We start from the raw sequence: 18,765 nt of genomic DNA, 5'->3' as shown, positions 1-18,765 counted from the left end.
TTATACTATTATTTGCATATTGCAAAAAAAAAGAGCATGCGACTCTATCCTCATTTTTAGTTGTTTTTTATATTTTTCTTTGTGTTTATGTTTTCATATTTTTAGCTTATTATCCCATCTTAGGTGGGAAATATTTTAACATAGTTACTGTCAATAATTGTAAAGGACAAAGAAAGTGAAACTCTTTTTACTGCATATTGAGCTGATAAATTAGTATAAAACAAAGACATCATGATAATACTCTATTACCTAATGACAAGATCCAACGTATTGAATTTTTAAATTAATAGTAAATGCACCAGGAAAGACCCCAATTCGATACACGGACACGGGATAGCATGTTAATGTATAACAATTCTCGCTATAAATTTGACAATTAAATATCTGAAAAATGCTATTCTGTTAAGATTAAAATGTCGTGAAGGCATGAAAAAGAAATAATCAGTGTTTAGTTCGATACGATAGTCGGTGGTTAAAGTATTGGTTCCTAATAGAATAGTATTCAAAAGAGTAGGACTTAAATTCTCATTTTTAACGTTTTTAATCATTCCCACAAATCCAGTTTTTCAATACTGCTCCTGCAAATGTCATATTGTTCTTCTGTTATGACGTAACTTAAATTAATTCAAAATTGAAATCTGTTATAGTTAAACCTAAAAACCAGAGCCAATTAACATATATTTCATACTTACATAAGTTATAAGTATCATTTATCGAAGAAATTAATTGCGATGTAACGTTTTTCTGACAGTGTCATGGGCATTAGAACGATGCTCAAATGTGAACATCTGAATAGCGCTTTTAAATAATTAGAGGGCCATTAAATTTAAAATAAACAAATTATCGGCTAATTCCCGGTTGATTAACAAGTAGCTAGTGGTAATAACAGTGTATTGACATAATTTTTTAGCGAGTGGAAGACAGTAAGTTCTAAAAAAGCACGTTTTAAATTCCACATAATTATTGAAACATTTCTTTTACGCATATGTGATATCAATGATCGATCAATTGGATAATTGAAAAAGGATCGAAAGGGAGATTGCAAAGTGCCATCTATAATTTAATTAAGTTGGGGATTCTTTATAAGTGAACCAATACATAGTGAATTCCCAACTCGTAATTTCATAGATGACATTTCTGGCGGTAACTCTTTCGGTGCTTCAGTCGACCCCCCAATTATTAGACCGATGATATCATATTTGGGTTAGTTTCATCCGACTGCACCTCTAAAAATAAAACTGGAGTGCCACAATCGACCGGGGTCACCTTTGAAAATTAGCTACGTGTCCTATTTTACATGGATTATAACATTGATCGCCCAACCGTCTACGGAGATTACAAAAATTAGTTATTTTGAAGAAAATCCTTTTAACCTGACTTTAAGGGCGATCAGTGTTCCTCACATTTTAAACGAACAGCAGCAAAAACAATAAACGGTAAATCAACATCCAAAGACGCTGTTCTTAGATCACCTCCAAAGAATTTACATAATTCATTGAAGCCCACGTTAACCATTAGTTAAAAACAAAAGCTAGCAACCCGAAATCAAAATCTTCTGTGATGAAAGCCTGAAAATCGGCTCGAGTACCCTTATTAAAATGAAAGCAAATATTGAAAAGCGAAACCGGTTAAGATTTCATCATGTCGTCGAAAACTTTGGTATGTATACTAAAACTTTCGACCTTTCTACTATATTCTACGCCACTCAATCTACGTTCATCTAAATGCTTGTAGGGCTTATTACTGAAAGCTAAATCTGTCAAACTCCTAGAAATGCGTCTAATTCCCTTACTCCCAATGCTGATACTAGAAATAAAGGAACTACTGCCAACTTCCTCGCTTTTAGACCGCTTCATTCGTGGCGTTGAGGGCATAAACCCCCCGTTCACATAAACTCCAGCTTTGGAGAGGGAGTCTGAGAAAACCCCACTGGAGTTTGAACTGAGGGAGTCTGAGCTTTGAGAGGGGGAAATATTGTTACTGATTATATCGTTAGTTTGGCACGTGAAGGTTGTGATCTCGCTACTCCCTTTGCCTGAGTCACAGGGGTGATCTACATTTTCTGAGTTCAGAAGGGTGCTGTACGCTGCGTTCTCTTTATTAGTGTTACTGGATAGCTTAGCGCTGGGGTCCACCGGAGTGATTACTATGGAGGGTATTTTTAGAGGAGTTTCTGAAGGCTCGGCCACCTGATCTGGCTGAAGCCGAGGGGAGAAGTCTATGTTATGGGAAGTATTGTTTTCTGAAGACTGGACAGACGAAACTGAACTTTGATCGTCGTAATCCAGCTCGCCGTCATCATCGTCCTTGATGCACTCTAAGTTGTTGTTTGGATGTTGAAACTCGGCCATGCTCCGGTCGCTGACAGCCGAGTGAGTATCCAGGACACCACTTGCGGAGTCCGTCATGTGGTCGTATCCGCACGTGCAGTTACAAGTGCACCGATCCGGACCAATTTCCGGGTCGTCTGAATCTCCGTCCACCTGGTGGTTTGCCTCAATTTCAGGGTATTTATTATTAGTCTTATTAAAAAAGGAGGATTTGGATTCGAGTTTCCGGTAGAGCCCCTTTAGGTGTACTTTGAGGACCTGAGCGCTGACTTGGGAGAGAAAGTACCAGACCAGAACCGACACAAAGATCAGGATCAAGTTCAGGAACTCCCGGGTTATGAGGGTGGGCGAGTTATTCTCAACGTTTACCTGCGGAGGAATTACGCATTAGTATTTAATTTATAATTGGCTCGTTAGTAATTAGTCAATTGTGCCATTAGTAGATTCGGAGAATAGTTAAACGCTTAAATCCATCATTTCCGCAAACTATCGAACAGTCAAGCATTTGACTAAAATCTACAATTTGTAGCTGCTAGTACAAGACACAAGTACAAGTAATGAATTAGTGCCTTCGATGAGACGTAGAGCAAAAGGTGTGCAGTGTGCAGATATATGTGCAGATATATTTTTATTAATCACGGAAGATAATGACTTATAACTGTTTAGAATTGTTTATCATTATTAATTGTCACCTGTGCTGGAACAAAATCACCGAACCCTATAGTAGTCATGGTGATAAAGCTGAAGTAGATGCTTTGCTCGTACGTCCACGAGGACTCCTGCACTTTGAAGACGAAAGTCATGAAAATGAGCAGCGCAACCACACACGCCAACGCAGAAATAAACACCTGAGAAGTTTCGATCTGTGTTTCCTCTGTTAGTTAGTATGATTAGCGCATAACGGGTTACTTATAATGACCAGTTACCATTATTGGTTACTAATAACGGGTCACTAATAATGACTCATTATGCAGTTTTGGGATAAAGTTTAATAATTAAATTTAGTTATTTTATAAGATTAAATGGTATTGATAAATTCCCAAAGAGAACAAGATCAAATAAAATATTTGCTTGTCCTATGTGCGGGGACGGAGAGGAAACTGTCTCACACTTCCTTGGACAGTGTCCGGCTATTGCCCAAATTAGAGGTCAATATTTCCAGGACTACTACCTCTCTGTCAATGACATATTCGACAACCAACACATCACCACAATTGTCAATTTCACAAACCGCACCAAACGCTTAATTGTGCCGGAAGAGCTGGATCAGACCGGGGTGACTTAAAGTATTATCTCATATGCTGTCTCGTCTCGTTTTACTCTTCCAAACCCAGCTGGCATTTAAGCGTATCATTTTGACTCATATAACATCCTACACCACCCTCCATCAATCACTCTGATCTCACCGACAACCTTCCCCAAGGTTGCCACACCCCAGAGGTAGGCAGAGCATCTCAATGCTATCCTCTCGTGGGCTATCATGGCCCAGCCTCTCAAAAAAAAAAAAAAATAAAAATAAAATATGCACGATGTTCTACAGACAGCAAAGCACGCAATATTAATCGTGCAAATAGTGACAGTATTTGTATATTATAGGTAGAACTAATTCAGCTGTTTCACAATTACTTTATATCTATACAAAATAGGAGACCACAGTAGATAGATAGAAGATGACGTGGCAAAACTTTGGTTAAGATCAAAATATATTCTTTGTTGAGTGTCGACAATAAGTGAACGTCAAAGGTTTCAGCAGCTCAATTCTCACCTCGTGATGAAAAACATCAGGATACGGCTTCTTCTTAAATTTGCTTTTTATTATTTTCAGCGTTGTCAGCAAAATTTCTGCCACCACGTTTAACAATCCTGAAAATTATTTGTTGAAGAAGTGAGAAAAAACCAAACATGGGGCTATTGATGAAGAGTCCTCCAAGAAACGCAAAATTAATAATTATTTAAAATAATTAATTAATTAATTAATTAATTGAAACTAAACTTACCCAACATGAAGGGAATCCCAGCGATGGCGTAGAATATTGTAAATACTCGTCCTCCAAGTGTCGCTGGAGAGCTATGTCCGTAACCTGGAAGAGATTCCAATAAAAATCCTTCAATCTACTACATAATATGTATTCTGTATCAAACCTTCAATGATATCAGTACAGTTCGATCAAGAGACCCAACATGGTAGGTCGGTACATGTTTTTTGATCTGAGATTGATAATTTCTCTCGAAAACATCCTTTATCTAGCACTCGAAATGATAACATTCAAATTAAGATTGTGTAATATCGCAATGTTTAAAACGAAAAGGAGAGAAATAAAAAGAGAAAATGAGATAATTACCGATAGTGGTGAGGATAGTGCCAGTGAAGAAGAGGCTGGAAACATAGTCCCACTGGATGTTGTTACCCTCGTGGTTGTGATCCCCCATCTCGCACATCTCGTAGTGTTTGTGCAGGAACTTATCCATCTTCTCCTGTGGTATGGAGTTCTCCTGGGGAGAGATAGTGCTGTTTAATGTAATGCTGGGTGACTTTTCAGAATTGAGTAAATATTTATTAAGATCATGAGGAAAAGGGGACGACGTAGATGTAAATGATTTAATATGGACAGAGCTAAAGTCCCATCTTTTGACTGATTTAATTCAAAATCTTTCAATAATTTGACAGTTTACCTTCTGAAATTTGTCCCACATTTCAATCATTTCTCTAGAATGCTCCTTTTCTTCTTCCCGTTCTATCGCACAGAATATGGCAGCTCCTGGAGAATGGCAGTTTGAGACATTATGACTTCGAATGAAGATGTCATATCATATTGTCAGAGAGCAGTTTATAACTTATTCCTGCCCGAATTAGGCTTAATCGCTCAGGCGCATACCAAGGTAGAAATAAATCTTAAATATTTATGTATGTATTCTTCATTTTGATGTACTTAAGCTCTACAGAATTTTAAATCATTTATTAATGGTATTGGTGTCTGAACATAACGTCGTAACTGGTTAACATTTTGAGAGTGATATAACTTATAAAAATAAGACTATTTTACGACTTATCGGTTACCTATGCACATGTAGAATGCTAGGAATGTGGTCATGATGAGACATCTGAAGAAACACTCCGGTAAGTTCGATGTCATCTGAAAAGAAAATAATGTTAATCTAAGACTCTGATAAAACACAGGCAGATCACGAGTGGTTATTCTCGTTAATCCTAAAAACAGAACATAACATTAGATTTAATGAAGACAAAACATGACTTAGAATGACCAAAACAAGACAACAGCCAACAGAGGAAGACCTACAGTAAAAAACAAAAAATCGAAATTTTTTTTCACACCACGATGAACCATGAGCACTCAAAGAATCGAATCTTAGATTTTTCGAGAGCAAAAGGTACAAAACACTCATTTGTTTTCCACATTCCACAAGGCCAAACACGAAAACCTTTGGTTCAGCCTCAGATTGCTTATCCATCCAGGTCACGCGTTGTCGTGGTATTGGAGTTAAGATGTTAGAGTACGAGTCGCAATCTCTTGAGATGTCCGAGTAGTAGTCGGAAGTATCAAGTTTACTGATCTCCCAGCTGAGCCGCCGTGAGATGGGGTCTAGACATGGCTCAGTAGTTGGCTGGTTACCACCAAACACAGGATCTATTTCTAGGCAACTGTTCATTGACTTCCAGGAATTAATAGCAGAGTTATTTATAACAGTTTTTTGGTAAGTATGTGACGAGCTATGGCTAGTGGAGACCGCTGGGACACGTCTATCATCACGATTAGGAGTTAAACATGGATTGGGAGAAGTCGGCGTCTTTGGTCGACCACAAACTGACTTTGGACGATCACCAGAATATTGGTAGTTGGCGGAGAGAAAGTTGTGATTTACTTTTATGACCGGCAGACTCATCATCCTATGGAACCGTGGAATAGGGCGAATAGGCTGACTGACTGACTGACTGACTGTCCGTGGAATAGGCTGCTGAGGAGAATCGAATGGCATCGTAAGGTTTGAGGGGGTCCGTTGAATAGGCTTCTGAGGAGAATCGGCTGGCTTCGTGAGGTCGGAGGAGGTCCGTGGAATAGGCTGCCGAGGGGAATCGAGTGGCATCGTAAGGTTTGAGGGGATCCGTGGAAATGGAATAGGCTGCTGGGGAGAATCGAGTGGCAAACATGGATTAGAAGAAGGCGGCGTCTTTCGTCGACCACCGACTGAATTTGGCCGATCACCAAAATACTGGTAGTCGGCGGAGAGAAAGTTTGGGTTTATGACCGTCAGATTCAGTGGTCTAGGCCGGGTTGAGTCGAATGACATCGTGCAATTGGAGGGGGTCCGTGAAATGGGCTGCCGAGGAGAATCTACTGGTACCGTGCAATTGGAGGAGTTTTGTAGAATAAGTTGCTAAGGAGAATCTACTGGCACCGTGAGAATTCAGGCCATCTGGAGAGGATACTGTTCCTCTCTCCAGTGTAGTGATTTCTAATGCAACTAAACTGTCCTTATCAGCATATTTACAAATCGTAACACTGTTAACGATAAAAATAACAAGACCTGCGACGGCGTTAACCTGGTTTAATGGCTAATAACACATACCATGTGGTGGGATAATCAATCAATTTGCTAGCTGTTAAAGACAGTAACTCTCAAACTACCGCAGCTGAGACCTAAATAAGGAAATAAATGGCATTTTCCAGCATTATTTACATGTCGTTTAGTGTAATCTCTCAGTGATCTCGTCTATTCGGACAATTAAGCGGTGTTTCCGCTGGCAGAGGACTTTTATCTCATCGTGCATTCAATTAGCCGATAATTACCCAATTAGAAGAAATGATTAGCCGATTAGGTGAACTAAATTCCCTACTAAATGCCAGTAATGTATCACATATCACAGCACCAAACCCTTTTAACAGACATATTCACAGTCTGCAGTCTCAGCAGCGCAGAGATGCCACGAGAAGACTCAAGAGACAGCAGCTGCTGGCAATTCGTCACTGATCGTCAAAATTCTTGCTTGAGATCGGAATGTTTGCTTGACGTAGAATTTAATTATTGCTATTTGTGTTAATTAATTTGTAAACTAAGGATTCTAACGAGGGAAAAGTTAGCTTGAGGCATCTTACGAAGTATGGATATTCCCTTACGTGCACACTGATACTTGTAGACGGGTAACGTTGTATCTTTAGGAAATTATGGTCAACTCTGCGTGTTTTATCTTCTGTCACACAAGGCTGAAAATCAACTATACCATCAAAATTATCATCACAACCATCGTTTGAAAAAAGAGCTTCTTGGAATCACCTCGGTATCGTGAAGTGAACCTGGATTAGAATGACTCCTCATCTGAATGGCGATCGTACTTCGGCGGAAACTGGTAGACGAAAATTTGAACGTCATTTTCATCAAAGATAATGTGTAGAGTAGGGTACGAAGCAAAGTTGGTACAAGTGAGAGGAAAAATAATAATAGACTAATCATGAGACTGGTGATCGTGATGCGGTATCAAAGTATGTGATGTCGTGAATCTGGATACTCAACTTTAGCTTTGGTGTTACGTTAATTGCACCAAAGTGTAACTTAAGTAGTGTGTTAATGCTTTTCTTAAAAAGTTACAATAAAGTCTTCATGTTATGTATCCTGGGTTTGGACAGGATATTACCCGCTTAAAATATTTCCATATTTCCACAATATTTCCATATTATGTATGTTAATGGTAGTATGTTCGAGTAATTTTTGCCATAAATGTTGTCAAGATTCAGCATCTACTCGAAAAATTTTGTTTGGAGGAAGTAAAAGACGTATAATACAATACTGAAGTCTGAATAGATCAACTGCAACCACCTGAACAGCCAAAACTGTTATACTTTCGAAATTCCACTGGCAAGATTTTGTGTGTAAATTTTAAAATGTAATTCATAAAATCGATAATTAGACCTATACGCTTATAAGTAAAAGCTCAAACTGCTAACACCTTTGATTTCGCGAGATTAATCAACGCTAACAATAATTACAAACTTATATTACATTTTTAAATGAAATTATGAGGCCTTACATTGTCATCAGAATTCTGGTTCACAATTTTCTGATACATCGAAACGCGAGAATATATTCATTAAATGGCATTGACGAAGGCATAAAATCAATAGTATCACGGCTATGCGCTATCTTAGTATTTATCTATCAAAAAAGATTAGAAAAGGTCTCGATAACAAACCATGTTTGGTATGATCGAGAATATCTTTTGTGTGGTGCAGACAGAAGGTAATGAAATTAGCTTTCCGACAGTTTTAGTTATTTCTATAGATCTCATTTGAGGACCACAAGCATTAGCCAGTCACTACACATACAGATAAACCCCTTTGGCAACTAACATAAATCATATGATAACTGTAACCTTCTTTATTTTAAACAACTAACAAAGGATTCGCAGTTTAACCCATTAGGGACGACGAGTTTTAAAGTTTGCCGATTTTGATGCCGTTTAACACACTAGGTCACATTACAGCAAAAATGAGATATCCAAAAAAGCTAATCTGTATCTCGTTTACTTTAAAAGATACAGCTATGGTCGCATACGACCCACTCGTCCGGGTCACAAACGACCCATCACGGTTTTTCGGCTATTACTTCTGAAACAAAGACGTTAGGATAAAATAAAAACTGCTGCATAAGTTAAAAACATATGGTCAATACTGTGTGACTCTAACTTTTCAAAAATAGAGAATTTGGGTCATTAACGACCCACTCGGCTCACTTGCTTATTACTACATTTGTCCGTGTAACTTCTTGAATTCAGCCTAAAACATGACATCATAATTGCAAACTTGCCTCTCAGCAAGTGATTATCATCATAAACTGCGAAAAATCGGTTAAATGGGTCATTAGCGACCCACTAGGACCACAAAATTGATTAATTAAATATAATGTTGTCAAACTATTACAAATATTAGTATAAAAACATGTTATATCTTGGTCATTACTCCTGTACGTTGATTTAACTTTTAAAATCGATCAACTGGGTCAATAACGACCCACTCGGAAGTTGAACCACGTCATTAATTATCAGTATCATGCTGTTCCACCATCAAGAAAGACACTCGTAGGTCTTAATTCCACGCAAACCACGGGTGGATGACCACTAGCCCTCCTGAGATCTGGAGTCTCAAGGTGATCTGTGCAGATCACGTCACCCAATCACTGACAAATAATGGGCAGAATTGGATTGATAGGTAGGTGAGTTTATCAGCTGTTAGTACACGACCGTAATGTCGTGAGACAACAAACAACGTGCCTATCTTTTCCCGATTCCTAAAAAGTCCAAGAAGAACTATACAACTGCTGGATTCAGATTTCAGATGGCTGCATCTACTCATTTCGCAGCTTCCTTTCTTTACTTCTTAGGGGCCGTTCACATTGACATAATATTACGTAATCACTTATTGGACAATTTTTAGCCCCGCCCCCCCCCACACCCCACCACACAGCTATTATGTCAAAATTACACTAGCGTAATCATTAGGAAACCCCCCTCTCTCTCGGCCGATTACGTAATACTTGGTTTCGTTTTGAAAGCTGCCTCGTTGTTGCGGGGTTGTTACCCACAACGAAGTAGTTGTCTGAGACATTGCAGGTTGCAGTACCACCAGCCAGATGGGGGGGGGGGGGGGGGGGGGCTTTTTCCTTGTCCTTCTTCACAGATGTTCTAAGAGCTGTAGATTCAGCCATCTGAATGCAGCAGTTGTTTAGTTATTCTTGTACTTTCTAGGAATGTCAAACAGATTGGCATGTTGGATTAGAATATGCAATTTGACCGCTCTTCTTTCAGTATTTACCCAAGGTTACAGGATATCTCGTAAACTTCGTTCAGGGGATTTTTCTTGAGTGACATGATCTGATCACCGTGGGACCCTGGGTCTCAAGCGGTGAGTTGTAGCAGGTCGTTTACCAAGATTCGAAATTGACGAAAAAGGTAACAGAATCTAATAAGCAACAACAACAGCATGGCTATAACTTAGCAAGTTAGGAACGAGGGCCGATCTCCTTTTCTTTTACGACACAGCCACGGTCCTTTCGGTACAGATTTCCACACACCATAGTCAGGACGCAACTCCAGGCATATGCAGTCGTGTTATTCTCGCAGCTCTTTGATGAGTGATGACTGCCCTTCAGTTGGCCCTGGATCTCAGAAGGGCTAGTTGTCAGCCACCGTGGTTTGTGTGGAATTAAGACCTACGAGTGTCTTTCTTGATGGTGGAACAGCATGATAATTAATGAAGTGGTTCAACTTCCGAGTGGGTCGTTATTGACCCAGTCGATCGATTTAAGAAGTTAAATCAACGTACAGGAGTAATGACCAAGATATAATATGTTTTTATACTAATATTTGTAATAGTTTGACAACATTATATTTAATTAATCAATTTTGTGGTCCTAGTGGGTCGCTAATGACCCATTTAACCGATTTTTCGCAATTTATGATGATAATCACTTGCTGAGAGGCGATTTTGCACTTATGATGTCATGTTTTAGGCGGAATTCAAGAAGTTACATGGACAAATGTAGTAATAAGCAAGTGAGCCGAGTGGGTCGTTAATGACCCAAATTCTCTATTTTTGAAAAGTTAGAGTCACACAGTATTGACCATACGTTTTTAACTTATGCTACAGTTTTTATTTTGTCCTAACGTCTTTGTTTCAGAAGTAATAGCTGAAAAACCGTGATGGGTCGTTTGCGACCCGGACGAGTGGGTCGTATGCGACCGCAGTTAGTAAACAGCGTCTAGCTCTGTTTGTGAACATTTGATTATCACGGGCTTTTCATTTGTGCCAAGAAAATCGTTGCCCGCAACTATTTTGTTCTCAAAAAAATAAGCCTACATAAAGTTTTAATGTCCCAATTAAGGCAAGAAGTTAAGTGAAATATTTTCCAATTATGACGACTAATTAGTCTAATTATTTAATTGTTAGTGATTAATTGGGTCTCGACTGGAAAGTCAATAATGTAGCCCAATAAATTTTGAGCATATGTGCGAAAGATTCGTGGTGTTTAGTATTTTGGTTTGTCCTCTATAGCCTCTAGAAAAGGTGGGTCGTAAACGACCCTATCGTCCCTAATGGGTTAAGCCCGATTGTAGATATACATAAATGTTTGAGCCATGAATTTGTGGGGCTACTTTATTCACATTTTCAACCTACCTTTTGATAGATAGGGTCCTGAGAGAGCGTTGGTTTCTTTATCTTAACTGGTGGCTGATCCGACACAATGCTGGACGCCCCATACTCCGAATCCTTCCCCTCGGACAGTCCATCCAACTTGCAATTGCCTCCACCAAGACCTCCTCCAAGACCCGTAGCTGCATGATTAAAACCACCTCCCACCCCTCCCCCGTACACACCATTAGGAGTATACTGGGGTAACTGTTGGGAGAAGACACTGAACCGCCTGAACCCGTTACCTGTCACCGCCGCGGTTCCGTTCCCTGTAACAGAACCACGGTGTCCCGCGAAGAAGTCGCCCTGGTTGGGCGGTCTCCGAGAGATGGTGGGTGGGGAAGGGGAGGTGGCGACAGGGTGCACCAAGTTGTGCTTCTTGATTTTGTTGACGAGCCCATCGAATGAGTAAACACTTCCGAATTCATCTGTATCACGTGATGCTTTTAGATCCATCAATCAGCTTATTGTACATTGCGGGACTGCAGGTTACGTTAATACTTTAATTAAACTTTTTGGCGAGTAATTTCTTAACAAATAATTTGTTTGACAAGCAAAGTATTTAATTGAATAGGAGACTACCTAATGATAATATCATGCAACACCAATGCTTTACACCGGATGACAATATAAATATATATATTTTAAAATTAAAATCAATACAGAAACTAAAAATTGAGTTTTACAAAAACAGGTCTAAAGTGAAACTGATACTTTTTAGAGATTAGAATGTTATGGCTACATTGTAGATGTAATGAAGTAAGCGCCCCGCAAACATGTGCAAAGTAGCAACTGGTAATTACACGTAACGTCTTAAGTACTTGTTCCTTGCTTAGTTATGAGATAATAGCGGTAGTGACGGAAATTAATGTACTGATCATGGGTATTCCACATGGAGTTGTAATAGCGCGGTATATCAAGTAAAAACTAATATCGTGGGAAAAACATTGAAACGTTAATCAAGAAAATCCCGTGTAATGAAATATTAGCAGCAGTTGGCAGTTGAAAATCTTGCGCATCACAGGATCCAAAAGAAGTTAAAAATATCACAAAAATTACAAACACGCAGATTTGTGATCATTGACCGTTTATGGCGAGGTCGGATGAAGTATAGGTATTACGTGGCAAAGAGATCGTGAAATAATCGCATCATAAAGATCTAGACAGTTTATCTTAGGTTGAACGTAATCCGTGCTAGCATCACCGAGAAAAGGCATATTATTATTATTATTATTAATTCTTCATGAAAAGCATGATTTACATCGGAATTTCTCTTTTATAAAACCCAATCACCGACGAAAGACGAAAGTTCGGGAAATTATATGATGAATAAAATAGGCAGTATTGGATATGGAAGGGGGAGGATGGTAGGAGGAGGGGGGAGGAGGAGGGGGGAGGAGGAGGGGGGAGGATGTGTGCATAGTCCAATCTTTGCTAGATAGAAGACGGTCTGTACGCCATATAAATCACCCCACTGCAGTCCATTATTATTGTCGGATCGACTTTTAAATGTTAAAAATAAATCTAACGAACGAGTGTTCTGTCTTTTGATAGAACAATGATCAGACCAATAGTTATAATTAGTTCTGTTTAAAAACAGCATTTTCATCTCACAGTAGTTTTACTTTTATAGAATTTAGCGTTACATTGTCAAGCTGTGTCGTAGTTGCTTAAGTGTAGTTAGTGATGCTTTAATTAATATATTTTACAGATCGCTATGTAATTAGGGCGAGATGCTTAAAAATAGTGGGAAGTCCCCCAGCATAGCAAAACTGCGTTTCATTTGTCAATGCTCTAAAAAATCCTATAAAATTTTGTATGTTTACGATTCACATTTCTAAAAGCATTCATATTCTGTACGTGGTAAATATAAATGCATTCTTTACATAATTTGGGGGAGAAGTGGAATTTATATTGGGCTATGAACATAAATAATCGCTCTGTTAAAGCCACGAAGGTGAACCAAAGACCAGCAAGTTATTTTATTAAAAATAACACTGGGTGGGAAATTTTGACCGTCGAGCAAAAAATTCTGCAGAAAGTAAATTTTCATATACAATTATATCATCCAGCGGTGGTCAATACCGAGACCGCACATCTAAGGATCAAAAGTATCCGAAAATATGCAAACCAAGAAATAACCCACTGTCAAAGCCAGCGACGGACATTGAGGAATAATTTACAGACATGGTCAGGCGAAATACGCTGCTGCGCCGATATATTTTATGCAATTTGGTGTCGTAAGACTCTTGCTATATATAAGATTGAGACAAATGACTTTGTAATGACTCTCGCTATTATGCCGGGTATAAAAACTTGACAACATTGACTAGGATTGCAAGGCAATAAAAATGCATGTATCATTGAGCCATACTAATAACTTAAATAAATTGTTTTTACATTATACTTGTGGACGTTAGATACGGTATACGACCACTGTTATGATTTATCAGAACCTGTGTGATGTGGCATGCAGGAAAACTTTAAATTGGAATTTATCAACAGATTTTAAAGTTAATAAACGCCGTAAATGGCCGACAAGTATACTATTGCCACTTAGAAAGAATTTATGTTTTGACTAATAACCATTACAACATAGCAGCTCACCACAAAGAGTATTGTAGCGAAATGTTTTAAATAGTTAATGAGTTTTCCTGTTCGGAGACAAATGAGAGAGCTCACCGCAAAGTGATCATAATCAGTATTCGAGGTGAAACAAGTTTAATGTTGTCGGAAAACAGCGTTAAAACATCATATGACATGCTTTGTTTTATTTTTTTACAATAGCTCCTATGTGATGGAATTCCAAGAAAGAATTCACGTACAGTGATCAAAGTTTATGAACCTCTCTTGACTTTAAGGACAGTACACGTGTCTCACGAGAGTTCCCACGTGTATTAAAAGTAATCTTTACTTGTTGAGATTGAGTCAAGCTGCAAGGGTGGCCGATTAAAGTTGTAGCGTGTGGTTAAAATGGAATTAGGGTTCAGCCATGGTAATCGGGTGACAGGGATCTAAACTTATTATCTTTATTATATCTAGCGTGTTTAACACAGTTGTGTTACACAGTGTTAACACAGTGTTAACACAGTGTTAACACAGTTGTGTTACAATTCTGCAGCACTTATAATATGTTGTTGGTAATAGGATTGTTAAAAGCATGACAAGAAAAGAGAAGAAATAAATTGAATACATTAATAATGACAATTTACAAGAAAGTACCAACTAGATCCCAATGGGAATTAAGGGGTCATGTATAAGAACCGTGGATTGAGTGGCACAAATACCTATCAGAATAACTAAAAATGTGATCCCAAGTAAAAATAAATGAAAAATATCAATAACCATGGCATGACATTCCAACCGGAAATAGGACAAAATTGGTAATAAAAAAATTGATTGTGTAATTAAGTGATAAATATAATACTTTCATCTTAATCTAATTTCAATCGGAATCAAAAATGGATACGAGACTATCAATAGATAATACGGGCGGATCCAATGTATTGACGATGATGACATTGACGCGATTATTAGGCTCGAATTAAAGAATTAAGCCTTTATTTATAACGACGTTCATCGTTATAAATAAAGCAGTTTTTCGGGAGAGCCTTGGATAGCAAATAAAATTGAAATGAACAAGATTCCAAGAATGAACAAGATTAATGTTAAAAGCAGAATAACGGCTATACTAAAAGTTGATGCGAGCATTTTAGAGTACTACCGCCGGGTATAGTGCCCTCAATCAATCACATTATCAGTCTGGTGCTGCAGTTTATTTTTATAAATGCTGGTCCAAATATTTTAGCCGCTTATTATTATCGATAAATGCGGTGAGCTTGAGGTTAACAATAGATATCATATTTTCACTGGAAGTTGAATTTTAAACTCGTCTTGTTTCCTGGGAGCAATTTGATGAAGGGTCAAAACTTTTTAGTCTAGACAAAGTTTTATCGGCCAATTTCGGTACCATTATCGATCAGTGTTTTAAACTAAATTGTGTCAACAGCTAATCAAATCATTTAGACACTAAAATTTTATCGCTTGAGCGACGCTCAGATTGTTTCGGCAACAAATTTTCGCAAAAAATTGTCGTCTAGCTCTCTAAATTGAACGGAAACATAGCCAGTAACCAATAGCAACATAGCCAGTAACCAGTAGGAAACATAGCCAGTAACCAATAGCAGTTACATAAAATGTAGAGTCCCACAGCTTGCAGGGTTCGCTAGGTTAGTAAGTGATATGAATGTGACAAAGTAATTTGACGCATCGTTAAATGAGGGCGGACTACAGAGAATAAGATATGTTGACACTTGACACAATATGTGTCCATTAGGGATTACCGTGTGAAGTGATGATTGTGACGGTTATTATCATGTTTTTCTAGCTAATTTATCTATAACATGTATAATCTAACTAATTAAATGATTAAATGTTAATTAAATGATCAACTGAGAATCATGATGCTTTTTTAGAGAACACATTTTATTAAAGGACGCTTTGTTATTAATATTACATTAACGAAAATATTGTGCTCAAGGCAGGCGGATGAATAAATCACAATGTGAAAGTCAAGAATATAGTAGCACGGACTGCCTCAGAATTGGTTTCCTGACAGAAAAGTTAAAGAATGTTGCATCTTATTTTTATCCGACAGTTTGGCGTTTTTTTCATATCCTTCTTTTTCTTAATGGCTACGACGATTCATGGAAAATTGCTGTGGAAAATTCAACGAGTATTGTGTTGTATCTTTCAATGAACTGGAAATGTCGCATGTTAAATACAAAAACTACAATGACAACGGCCAGAAAAGTACTTTTAGGAAGATTTTTATTACAAAAACTGTCAACCGTGAATATCAATATGGGAAGAGTGCTTAAGATTTAGAATCCGGCGAACTAAAATTGTATAATAAGTTGAAGGAACTAAGAACTTCACTTGGCCAGTAATTTGAAAACTAAACACGTGCAAGATTACTTTGTAGAGATTCTTACTCCAAAGATGGTACTCAACCAGAAGTGGTAAATTACGGAATAACAGAGTTTTTTTATAACGGAGCCTAACAATTTGTCGTTTTCAATGAAGATTTTCCGGTTGGCTAAAACAATAGATTGATTCATGAGACGTCTTCCGAGGATATGTAAAATGGTTTCCGTCCAAATTTGAATCTCATTTAAACCTGAGCGTAAACAAACCAAAATACCAAAATTCTAAAATTTGTCTACATGAGGATCTTATGAAATTAGGCTGATCGTGACTAAGGAAGTTCGGACTACAATTTATCAAGGTGTCCAAGTATCTGGTGAAGAGACAAATATATCAACACTTTGGGAGGTTTAGTACAATTGAAAAGACCTGACGCCCGTGGTGGGCAGGTTTACTAGGCGTTGGTTTTTTAAAATATTTCAATAATCCTCGCTTGCAACAACTGACAAATGCAAATAAAGTGGAGAAGTAGCTCAGTTTCTGAGGCTGTACGACATTTCCTCCTCAAATTTTTCAGCTCACAAATACTAGGATTTAATACTCGTGACTACTGGCTTAAAGCCCAAACCTAATAATGACCCTAAATATTCCCAACCATAACTAACTATACCCAACCATAAAACTAACCCAAAAATCTTGTTAAGATGACAGTGGTTGAAATTTTGAAGGGGAAAGTATCTGGTCCCCAATTTAGTAGGTGAGAATAAAACTGATTTTAAATATTATCAATCTCCATCCTGGCGCCTTAAGAATAAGCTCAAAGTATCTGCTAACAAAGATCTTACAAGACTATTAAATAAAGAAGTCGTTTTAATAAAGTGACTGCAATTTGAAAAAGTGAAATCACTATACTTCAACTTCCGCTCGGAGCAGTTAAATACATGTCACCATTGCTATAGAGCACTGCGCAAACTACTAAACCGTCTCAACAGCAATTACCACTAATTACAACAATATTGCTACACATTACACAACCACGTACACAGTATATGGTAATAAGAAATATTTGAAAACCAGTAAATGCCAGATTAAATAAAAGATAAAAATGAACGACACACAGATAGATACAGCCACTTTGTAACATGTAATTGTAAAAGTGCATATCTGGTATATTGTATTTGTGTTAAACTATTTAATTCATCAGAATGTAGATGGTTTCTCATAAAATATCTCATAAAATATCTCATAAAATATCCCATAAAATATCACTCCAACGAGGGATTACGCCATGTAACGAGTAACACTAAAAAACTTAATAATAACGGTGACTATTATTTAGCGGCAATGTTGCGACGCGGTACAAATTACATTACAACCCAGTTTTACTACTAGCAACTACATTACAGACTATACTACAGGAAATTATACCGCTAACTGGCTATTTCTCAGCGAACAATTAATATTTGGGTGAGTAAGACATATAGTTAAACGTAAAGCAGGCGTGTAGGATATTCGGTGCTTTTGGAGGAATTTGCAGAGATAGATTAGGATTTTATATGTGCATAATTATATCAAAAAGCTAATCATTATCAATTCATCATGGAAGAGAGATTAGCGCTGGGGGATAAATCTCATAAATAACTTTAGATACTCACTAATGATTATTGTTATCTTTATTAAATTCGTTCATTCAATAGTGTTAGTATTTGTCATTTTAAGAGCCTGACTGTATAATAATGAATTGACCAGCTTTTTAATATGCACATATAAACTCCTTATCTATTTTGATTATTAATGTTAACTTGCCCCTTTTGTGGGCATCCCCACATATAAATGGGCTATGATTTGAAATCGCCAGTATTAACTATTAAGCAGCCGAATCAAAAGTAATAAGCGCTCAATAAAAATCCCACATGCAACTCTGAATTATAAAGCTAGACAAATATAATATAAATATAATAAACTCTACACTTTAAAGTAAGATACAGTGACTTAACCTGTTTAGACAGATCGACCGACAGTACAGTTCATGACCGCCTTATTACTTTGATACCATTAAATTAAGTGTACTATAAGCTCATTACAGCTGATCACTGTCTTATACGAGTGATGCGCACCAAACTTTTCTTTTCATCAGAGCAAACTGAAAACGATTAAACGGCATCACGGCTGCAGTACCCAAACGTGTTCAGAATCAATTAAACCATTATGATTTATATATCGGGAAATTAAGTAATTTCGTTCGTCACCATATCCAATTATCCACAAATTTAGCAATGAGGCAGGATGATGCAGGATGGCTATATGCG

General features: G+C 37.6%; 1 protein-coding gene across 8 annotated transcripts in view; it reads right to left on the bottom strand.

The window, feature by feature from the left end:
- Nucleotides 1–225: 225 nt before the first annotated feature.
- Nucleotides 226–18,765, bottom strand: part of LOC134814493 (potassium channel subfamily K member 9-like) — an 84,089-nt gene continuing 65,549 nt past the window's right edge. For 7 of the 8 annotated variants that reach the window (XM_063822631.1, XM_063822628.1, XM_063822630.1 and 4 more), the window contains 7 exons: nt 5,389–5,464; nt 5,004–5,089; nt 4,673–4,823; nt 4,328–4,411; nt 4,096–4,193; nt 3,023–3,178; nt 226–2,699 (listed from right to left, as the gene is read on the bottom strand). In XM_063822631.1, the coding sequence (XP_063678701.1) occupies nt 1,629–2,699; nt 3,023–3,178; nt 4,096–4,193; nt 4,328–4,411; nt 4,673–4,823; nt 5,004–5,089; nt 5,389–5,464 (1,722 nt within the window). In that variant the 3' untranslated portion in view covers nt 226–1,628. Of the gene's footprint in view, nt 2,700–3,022; nt 3,179–4,095; nt 4,194–4,327; nt 4,412–4,672; nt 4,824–5,003; nt 5,090–5,388; nt 5,465–11,515; nt 12,015–18,765 lie in introns of those variants that run through there. The other variant, XM_063822629.1, reaches the window with a different exon arrangement.

Source organism: Bolinopsis microptera, chromosome 4, assembly GCF_026151205.1.
Source record: "Bolinopsis microptera isolate Bmic1 chromosome 4, MBARI_Bmic_1.0, whole genome shotgun sequence".
Classification (NCBI taxonomy): Eukaryota; Metazoa; Ctenophora; class Tentaculata; order Lobata; family Bolinopsidae; genus Bolinopsis; species Bolinopsis microptera.
The sequence above is the reverse complement of the archived record's forward strand: the minus strand, read 5'-3'. Positions and strand labels throughout refer to the sequence as shown.